Raw genomic sequence first — 10,676 nt, forward strand, 5'->3', positions numbered from 1 at the left:
GATGGCTTTTCGTACATGTCCGACAAAATGGACATCATCTCCTCCGTTGTTTTTGCCTCCGCCACGTTATGTGCCACGTTCTTCGTTAGGGTCAATCGTATTACACCTAACACTTGTCGATCAAGAAGCTTCCAGTCATCATCCTCCATCTTTTCCGGCTTCTTTCCAGATAGAGGTTGATGCAACTTCTTGCTATACAAATAATCAATAATTTGTAGTCGCCAGAACGTAAAATCTGTACCGTCGAACTTGTTGATACTCGGTCCCGATCCATCATCTCCGGCCATCACTTCTCTAGCCTTAGCAAAAAGTCTAAAAAATCTTTTCTGATGTGGAAGATCAGACAAAGCTGCAACCACAGAGCATACTCAGAATTCTTAAGAATTTTCACAACAAGGCTCTGATACCAGTTGTTGGGGAATTACACCCCCGAAGCGATGTCGACCACGATGATAATAGTACCCAAAAATGCGGAATAAAATAACCAACAAGAACACAAAGATTTACGTGGTTCACCCAATATAGGTTACGTCCACGGAGCACTGCAACTTTTTGTAACTGGAAGAAATATTACAACAAGTGTATACACCAAATACACTCAATATTTCTCACACTCCCAACCCGAGTATACCAAGAAAATAATTTCTCTAACTCACACAAAGAGAATTCTCGCACTCAAGAAAAAAATACACTCTTTTTTTCTATGCACTCTCTTTTTATCAAAGCTAAAAAGCTTTTGATTTTGGGATACAATAACTGAAGGAATTGAGCTCTATTTATAACTAATTCCCTCGTCCAATTTTTAAAATCAATCGATGTGGGAAAAGATTTTATTATTATTTTATTTAATGTGGGTCCCACCACATTAAATACAATCTTTCCTAACAAGTTAATCGTCCCATTGTTCGGATTCGTCTGTTTACAAAAAATTAATCCCATTCATGTCATGTGCTTCTATTTTTTTGTTGTTGCAGGAAATATTGAAAGATGAATTGCAAGATCAGAAGCCCTGGAAAATGCAGCAATGCCGAACAAGAATCTGATTATCGCCATTATCAACAAAGCCTACGTCGAGCCTCACGAGAACGAGTATCCGTCGATGTTTGATTTTTTTTTTTCGAGGGTTTTTGGGAGGGGGAAGGATCAAGAGAACTGTTGGATCATTTACTGGTGATGGCCATGGACAAGACAGCGCATGAAAGGTGTGGATACCGGCGGCTGAACTGTTACAGGCTGGTGGTGGACGGAGGCGGCGATGATTTCGCGTCCGGGGATTTTATAGAGATGATGTGGAGAAAGCTAGTTTTCTGCTGAATGTCCTCGAGAAAAGGCTACAACTTCATGTTCACGGTATGCTTCCTCTCAATTTAATTACCATTTTCCCATTTGGATTTTGTTTCCTGAATTCAATGATTTTGCATTTTATGTCACTCGACTATAAAAATTTGATTTGATTTTTTAATATATATAACTGCATGCAATTCTTAATCAAAAAAATGATGTGAAATCCATGCTCAAATTATAATGTATAGCACAATCAACATTTTCTTAAGTCTGCAGGGAACATTGTATCTACGACTGATTGATTTTCATGTTTGTGTGGCATGCAGGACACGCATGTGCTATGGCTAAGAAATACACTAACAAGACTGAGCATGAATGAAACCTTGGACTTACAAATAAGTAAAGATTCATTCCATGGCAATTCATACTCGGAAATCAATCACATCAACACAGGATTTTACTACGTACTACCATCGAACAACCGAACCATATCATTGTTCGAGACATGGTACGACATGAGAAAAAACTCGACCGGATGAAAGGACAAGATGTTTTAGAGCAACTAGTGCTTCATGGCGTTATCAAGGAATTAGGTCTCACACCCAGATTTCTTGATACACTATATTTCAGTGGATTCTGCAGTGATAGCCAAGATGTTAACATGATTGTTACTGTTCTTGCCAATTGTTGTCGCACCAAGATGGTTGATTTGAAGGCCGTTTTGAGAGATTGGAAAGGTTTCAAAAAAAAAAAGAAAATAGTAATAATAGTTCTAGTTTTCGATGGACTGACCACAATTCTTGTATAAATTCGTGGCATTGAGCATTACTCGGGATTTCGCATTTGGTAGTTTGTGAAATATACAATGTAAATTTGCACTTGATATAGACTTTTGTTGCAATTTGATATTTGACATACTTTTTACAACTTCATTAATAGCTACAACATACTTTTTACAACTTCAAATTCCTATTTTGTTAGCAATTAAATTGTAAAAATATAACAAATTGCTCGTAGATTTATTTTCATTTATATTTACATGCGATGGCTTTTGTTTTGTTTGGCTTCACGCAGAATCACTAGTTACTATATTCTTGCTGAAAAGCCCTGGAGAACCACACCAATTAGGTGATTGTGATTTTGAATTCGCAAAAGCGCAGAAAATGGCTACGCTGAGGAATCTAAAGATAAAGACTTCAACGTGCAAGAGAGTAGTGAAGGAACTTGAGTCTTACGAGAAAGAGGTGGAAAGAGAGGCCGCCAAAACTGCTGATATGAAGGCCAACGCCGCCGATCCGTACGACATCAAGCAGCAGGTCAGTTCCGGCTGTTTAATTTACTTCATAATTGTTGAGATGTATGGGTGAGATGGTGAATTCCAAATTTATGTTGAGCTGTAATACTGATCCACTCTTGAATTGACCCGAAAAAAAGGTCGACTTTTGAGTTGTCTTGCTAAAGTGCGCGATTGTTCTGTATTTGTTTGATTCATATCCTTTTAATGCAGAAGGAATGTCGGATCAATTGGGATGCTGGCATTATATTTCTCTTGGATTATTTTGTCAGATGTGAGAAAAAGGGTGATTTTTTTATATTTGGGTAGTTTGTTGTAAATAGTCTACGGGTTCCGCGTCTCTTGTTTATTTGCATAATTTACATTTGAACTTGTGTGACGTCTGGTCTTTTTTAAAGGACTTGTTTCGAGGTTGGTTTTCCGTTTCCGATAATTTCGATATCATTATGCAGCCGGGATGGTTTTCTTTTCCAGATTTAAAATAGCTATTTCCATTAATTTCGTTTGATGTAGACAAGAAATGGTGAAGGCCCATTGGTGCCATGGATTGTGGAGACTAAATAAGGTCATTGGAGTTAACCCACTAGCCCAAGGGACCAAAAATGCAATTTGCTCAAACTTTAGTGTAGGAAAATATATTATTACTCGAGCATGGAATAGCTGTGCATTTCTCCACGATTTTCTTTGTACATGTAATGATCGTAGTTTATGCTAGATAAAAGTTATTTTTTGACGATTGGAACTAATATGGCGCGTACTTACAATTTGAAGATATGCACGTTCATGGGGATTTGTAATCAATGAAGAAATCCTTCAAAGATCAGGATTATTGAGTTTATTTTTTGTGGCCTCTTGGATTTTTAGTATCAACAAAGGAGGACCGGTGGGGTCTTTCCTTTTTCAAGATCATCCAATATTACTTTAAAGGACAGTGTATGTTTACTATGTGGAGGTGATCGATGGATAGGAGTTCGATGCAACAGATTTCAATAGAAGTTTATGTTCATGTTCCAAGTTTTACGAGTGGGTATGGCTGTTCACTGAAAATGTTATAGTTGATGCAGTTAAGAATTTTGATGCCTGTTCAGTTTTTAGTTTTCTACAGTTTTTTGAGGGAGGAGGTTGGGAAAGTGGGTGTGGGGGAGAGAAAAGGAATTTATGAGTATTATTTTTATGTGATTGTACGTGCTGAATCTTGGGTGAAGGGTATTTGAGCCTTCTAACTAGCTAGTTGTAACAATAAGTGATGATGATTAAAATAAAAAGAAAGAACATCGTACAAATCCATGCATTATGCAAGGTGTGTGGCGTGGCACTCAATCGGGCTAGACAACTTATGAATTGATCATATATTTTCTTGCTTGCTTTTTAAAAAAAAATACCGAATGGATACTTCCTTTTCTTGATGCATTTAATTCAGGAAAATGTGTTGGCTGAGTCCAGGATGATGATTCCAGATTGCCACAAGCGCCTAGAAGCTGCTCTAACTGACCTTAAAGGATTTCTGGTGAGTTGTAATTTTTTGTTCTTTTCTTGATACTGTTAATTGTTCCTCCTCCACCTTATGCATGATTATGTAGAAGCAGCCTTGCATCTTAAAAGTCATCATGTTGCAAATTAAGGTTAACTAGGTGTTTTACTTGAACTTGTGCTAGGCTCTGACTATTTGACAAGGATTTTTGCTACCATTCTCGTAGGATAGGTATTCAAAATTTTCTTAAATCAAAGTCGATTGCTAGTTTGCGTTTATTTGTATACACCATCCGGTTCAAATTAATTTTATTTTTCCTCTGTAGTTTCATTCTTTGCATGATTGTTAAACTGATTTGAATTCTTTTGGTATTGGACAAAAACAAACATCGAGCAAAAAGATAGCTTGGTGATGTGTGTTTCTTTAGTCTTGCCTCTCACTGTTCCCCAGGAGGTCTCAGGCTTTTTAAATAATTCTTGTTGTGTCTTTGTTTGAATGTTTGTGGTTAATATTTATTAGCTTATCTGTGCTCACAAATGTAGGTCATGTGTTCAGGTGACTGAAGGTAACTTGGGTCTAGTTCTAATAGGATATAACCGTGGTTTGATTTCCAATTTATGCTTGGTGCAATGTCACCCCAATGTTCAACCTGTAGCATACCAGATTTCTGTTTCATATATACAACTTCCAGAAACATAATTCAGTTGTTGTTGGACATGTAACACACCACCTCACGTCCAGGAATGAACAACTGGAGCGTGAAGTTTATAAGATATAATGGATAACAGTCCAACACATAACAATGGACATGAGGGTTGATACCATATCAAAATCATTGAACTTGGACCTAACTCCACCCAAAAGTTAGCTCGAGGTGGATGATTGTCCAAGTGCATATATTCAAATCTAAGTAACTTAATCCGGCCGATATAAAAAATCTATCAATATCTAACGTCAACCCTTTTTCCCTCTCCCTTCTAGACTCTCCTCCGTGTGACTCAAACCTATGATCAAGTTTCAAGATTGCATATATTTCTACTGTAATCTTGAACCCTTCATTTTGTTAAAATTGGATACATTAATTTCCATTTCTTGAACTTGGTTCCAAACTTTAACACGAAACCTATTTCACAGGTTGAGCTCGAGGAGTCGGATCTAAAGGAAACCCCAGAGGTCCAAGATGCCCAAACTATCATTACCGAGATTGAACACATGTTCCAAACTTCGGAGGCTTAGACGGAAAGCTCGGGTTTGCTTCTGTGTTGTAGATGGATTTACATTGGGATTGAACCATAGCTTTTAACATTTGGATGAGCTCGATACTTCGTGCTTCGTTTGTTTGTTTATTTTTCCTTTTTTAAACTAGTGTTGCATTCAAGTTGATCTGCAGTACAATTATATCCCTTTAAATCCAAGTGCGTGTTTTTGGGATCCGCTTTCTTGGATTGGACGAATTTTCAGAAAAACTTCGGATATGTTGGCAACTCTTTAATATGTGACTTTCTTTTACCCTATTTATATATTGAGTGATGTTACATGTACATCCATGTTTGTACATCCATTTGTAAAACACAAAATATTCAATACAAAAATTCAATTTGTCAAAATCTCAATATATATTAAACACAAAATTTCACGATATGACAGTAAATTCTCGCAATATAATGGTTGTAAATATCGATGTAACGATATATTGGTTGTACCTTTAGCATTATTTTTATATATTTTTATTTTCTTATCTCACAAACTTGACCATATTTATTGTGTAATTTTTCAATTCTCCCATAAAATATTTTATAATTAGATTATATCTTAAAATTTTAAAATATGTTTGGTCCTTAAATATTATTATTTTCAATCAACCTCCTTAAATATTATGATCAATCAAACATATTTATTAATTTTCAATATAATCTTCGAAAATATATTTTTATAATATCACTTTCGCCAACCATCAAACATGCTCTTCTTAGAAATAATTACATAATTATTTTTTTCCTATTTATTTATATAATTTTTAATATTATTTTTAGATATAAATATATTTATACATCAAAAGTTTATTTTATAACATTCTTGTGGTATCAAGTTTTATAATAAATAGATAAAAATATATCATTTTGTTGAAAAATTATTTAAAAATGTGTTAAATATTTGTGTTGAAAATGTGAATGTTGAATGTTGAAAATTAGGTGTTGAATATTGAAAATTAGTGTGTGATGATGTAGGTAATGATGTATTTTATTTTTGGATTATTTGTAAAAATTTTCTATAAATAGATCTCTCATTTGTGAAGAAAATCACAATTGAGTTGAGAGAAAAATATTATAAAGTGTGTAGTGTGATAATTTTGAGAGTTTGAGATTTTTACTTTTTTACCGTAAATTTTTACTTTTTCACAACACGTTATCAGCACGAAGCTCTAAAAGTCCTCCATATTTTTCCAAGCTCCGAACAGAAGAAAAAGGTAACAAAAGTAATAATATTTATTTTACTGTTATTTATTTATTGTTTATATATGTAATATATAATATAATGTTATTGTTAGAAATAATAAAAATAATTTTTTCAAAAACTTGTTATAAATCCTGGGAGGATGTTAAGACGACATCCCACACTCCCGGTAAGGGATACGACAAGTATAAAAGCCTATAAGGTTTTTTAAACAAAATAACTTATGACACCTAATTATAATAATGTGATATGATATACATAATTATTTAAATATGACTAATATTATATACACCATATTATTACCATAAAATTATACAAATACATACATTTATTTTCTTATACACCAACGGTAATAAACGGTAACAAAACGGCTAGTTTTTGCTCTATAAATACAATCTCACAAATACATTCAATCACTCCAACTTTCTCTTCTTCTCTAAAAATTATTCTTCATCAAATTTTCGAAGAAAAAAAGAAGATGGCTTTCACGAGGTTATTTTTAATTATTTTGGTTATCATACTCACCAGTCTTGTATTTATCGGAGAATATCCTCCTCGTGTGTTTTCTTTATTTTTACGAATACTTGTACTTGTTGTTTATCCATTACTTTGTATTGCAATATTCATTAACTAATAAAATGCATCGTAATTTTTAGTACCACCATGGCAAACTTGGCAAAGCTCGAATTCATCGCTCTTGATATTACTGGGAAAAACTATATGCCATGGACTCTTGATGTAGAAATGCATCTTGAGTCATTGGGTCTAAGCGAGACCATTAAAGAAAATGGTATATCTTCATCACAAGAAAAAGCAAAAGCTATAATATTTTTACGACGACACCTTGATGAAGGTTTAAAATGTGAATATCTCATCGAAAAAGATCCCATGGCTCTGTGGAAAGGATTAAAAGAGAGATTTGAACATATAAGGGAAGTTATACTTCCGACCGCCCGTGATGAATGGAATATGTTAAGATTCCAAGACTTTAAAAAAGTCAGTGATTACAATTCAGCGATGTATAGAATAATCTCGCAGTTAAAATTTTGTGGACATGAGGTTACAGAATCGGAAATGCTTGAAAAAACATTTTCCACGTTTCACGCATCAAATATAACACTACAGCAACAATATAGAGTGCGTGGATTTGCGAGATATTCTGAACTCATCGCCTGTCTTCTTGTGGCGGAAAAGAACAACGAGCTATTAATGAGAAATCATCAGTCCCGACCCACTGGATCAACAGCATTTCCAGAAGTAAATGCTGTAAGTAAAAATGAATTTAAACCTGGAAACCAAAATCAAATTCAAAGACAAGGTTTTGGTCGAGGTCGAGGTCGAGGTCGAGGTCGTGGACGTGGACGTGGACGAGGAAGTGGTCGTGGTCGTGGACGCGGCCGTGGTTTTGAAAATAATCGAGATAGTTATTTCTATAACTCATCTCAAAATAACGTCCCAAACCATCCACAGAAAAGGCATCAAGAAAACATGAGTGTTAATGAAAATCACTCGAAAAGATTTGAAAGTTCTTGTTTCAGATGCGGTACTCCAGGACATTGGTCTCGTATTTGTCGAGCCCCTGAGCATCTTTGCAAACTTTATAAAGAATCGATAAAGGGGAAAGAAAAGGAGACCAACTTCACTGAGCGAAGTGACCGTTTGAGTGATTCAACTCATTTTGATGCTGCTGATTTTATGAATGATTTCTCTGGAAATGATCAATATGTTGGTGGGATAGAAATGAACAATATTGATGCTGCAGATTTTCTCAATGATTTCTCTGAAAATGAACAATATAGTGGTAGAATATAAATGTACAATAATTTATTTTTCATGTATTTATATGATAATGTTTTATTGTACAATTATGATATGTGTTATATTTAAATATGTATTGTCATTAATTTTTTTTCATTGCATATTTTTTGAAGTTCAAATATGGAAAATGCTATGAGCAAAGCTGAAGTTTGCATACCCGATAGTGGTACAACGCACACTATCCTCCGAGATAAAAGATATTTCTTGGAACTAAAACCAACAAAAACAACGGTGAATACAATATCAGGTCCTGTAGACTTGATTAAAGGATGTGGTAAAGCACAATTTTTGTTACCTAATGGTACAAAATTTTTGATCAATGATGCTTTATATTCACCACAATCGAAAAGAAATTTGTTGAGTTTTAATGATATATATTCCCATGGGTATGATACTCAAACAATGAATGAAGGGAATGAGAAATATATGTGTCTTACCACATATAAATCAGGAAAGAAATATGTGATTGAAAAACTACCAATGCTCCCTACTGGATTGCATTATACACATATACGTCCCATTGAATCAAACATGGTAATTGATAATTCTTCAATATTAACCAATTGGCATGATCGATTAGGACATCCTGGTTCAACAATGATGCGAAGAATTATAGAAAATACACATGGTCATCCATTGAAAGACCAGAAGATCTTTCAGAATAATAAGTTTCAATGTAAAGCATGTTCTCTTGGAAAACTTATTATAAGACCATCACCAGCCAAAATCCAAACTGAATCACCAATGTTTCTTGAACGTATTCAGGGTGATATTTGTGGACCAATCCATCCACCATGTGGACCATTCAGATACTTTATGGTATTGATTGATGCCTCCAGCAGATGGTCACATGTATGTTTATTGTCAACTCGAAATGTTGCATTTGCAAGATTACTTGCTCAAATAATAAAATTGAGGAATCAATTTCCCGATTATACAATCAAGAAAATTAGACTTGATAATGCTGGTGAATTTACTTCCCAGACTTTCAATGATTATTGTATGTCTATGGGAATCATTGTTGAGCATCCTGTTGCTCATGTACATACTCAAAATGGATTGGCTGAATCATTGATTAAACGTCTGCAAATGATTGCTAGACCAATGATTATGAAAACAAAGCTCCCTATTTCTATATGGGGACATGCAATTTTACATGCTGCTTCATTAATTCGCATCAGACCAAGTGCATATCATAAATACTCCCCATTGCAGCTTGCATTTGGTAAAGAACCAGACATTTCTCATCTGAGAATTTTTGGATGTATGGTGTATGTGCCTATTGCACCACCTCAACGAAAGAAAATGGGACCTCAAAGAAAGATTGGAATTTATATTGGTTATGATAGTCCATCGATCATTCGATATCTTGAACCACAGACAGGCGACGTGTTCACAGCACGTTTTGCTGATTGTCATTTTAATGAGGAAATCTTCCCAATGTTAGGGGGAGAACAGAAACATACCGAAAAAGAAATTACATGGTATGTATCATCATTGTTACATCTGGATCCAAGAACAAAACAATGTGAAAAAGATGTACAGCAAATTGTGCACTTGCAAAGAATAGCAAATCAAATACCAGATGCATTTGCAGACACAAAAGGGGTAACTAAATCATATATACATGCTGCAAATGCCCCTGCTCGAATTGAAATTCCGAAGAAACAAATTGAAGATAGTCATGATGTCATTAAACGCCTGAAGCGTGGAAGGCCAGTTGGTTCCAAGGATAAAAATCCTCGAAAAAGAAAATTCATAGAGAAACACAATGATCACAAAATAGAGAATGATGTTCCTGAAGAAACACATAATGATCACAAAATAGAGAATGATGTTCCTGAAGAAACACATGATGATGAAAATGTTTTGTCAGAACCACAAACTGACGAGAATCATGAAATCTCTATCAATTATATTAATACTGGAAAAATATGGAACCGAAAAGATATAGAAGAAATTGATGATATATTTTCTTATAATGTGGCAATCGACATCATAAATGATAATGAAGATCATGAACCAAAATCTTTTGGTGAATGTAAAAATCGGCAGGATTGGATAAAATGGAAAGATGCCATCCAGGTTGAATTGGATTCGCTAAATAAACGTAATGTTTTTGGACCTATAGTCCTTACACCTGAAGGTGTAAAACCTGTTGGATACAAATGGGTTTTTATTCGAAAGCGAAATGAGAAAAATGAAATAGTAAGATATAAAGCTCGACTTGTTGCACAAGGTTTTTCTCAAAGGCCTGGAATTGATTATGAAGAAACGTATTCTCCTGTGATGGATGCAATTACGTTTCGGTATTTGATTAGCTTGGCAGTATCTGAAAATTTAGAAATGCGTCTT

At 34.6% G+C, this 10,676-nt stretch overlaps 1 protein-coding gene and 1 pseudogene across 1 annotated transcript; both read left to right on the forward strand.

Moving 5' to 3' along the window:
- LOC140963255 (uncharacterized protein At1g28695-like) overlaps window positions 1–2,101 on the forward strand; it is a 4,869-nt pseudogene extending 2,768 nt beyond the window's left edge.
- Window positions 2,102–2,352: 251 nt separating this feature from the next.
- LOC140963011 (tubulin-folding cofactor A-like) lies at window positions 2,353–5,480 on the forward strand. Its single transcript, XM_073422212.1, has 3 exons — window positions 2,353–2,600; window positions 3,999–4,085; window positions 5,184–5,480. Exons 1-3 carry the CDS (start codon window positions 2,448–2,450, stop codon window positions 5,283–5,285), a joined length of 342 nt encoding a protein of 113 aa, XP_073278313.1. The 5' UTR covers window positions 2,353–2,447; the 3' UTR covers window positions 5,286–5,480.
- Window positions 5,481–10,676: the final 5,196 nt, after the last annotated feature.

The sequence above is a fragment of the Primulina huaijiensis genome, chromosome 17, assembly GCF_012295235.1.
Source record: "Primulina huaijiensis isolate GDHJ02 chromosome 17, ASM1229523v2, whole genome shotgun sequence".
Lineage (NCBI taxonomy): Eukaryota > Viridiplantae > Streptophyta > Magnoliopsida > Lamiales > Gesneriaceae > Primulina > Primulina huaijiensis.

Coding starts and splice junctions, on each gene's coding strand:
- LOC140963011 (XM_073422212.1), top strand. CDS start 2,448: ATGGCTACGCTGAGGAATCTAAAGATAAAGACTTCAACGTGCAAGAGA. Junction 2,601..3,998: donor CGTACGACATCAAGCAGCAG/GTCAGTTCCGGC, acceptor CATTTAATTCAG/GAAAATGTGTTGGCTGAGTC. Junction 4,086..5,183: donor CTGACCTTAAAGGATTTCTG/GTGAGTTGTAAT, acceptor CCTATTTCACAG/GTTGAGCTCGAGGAGTCGGA.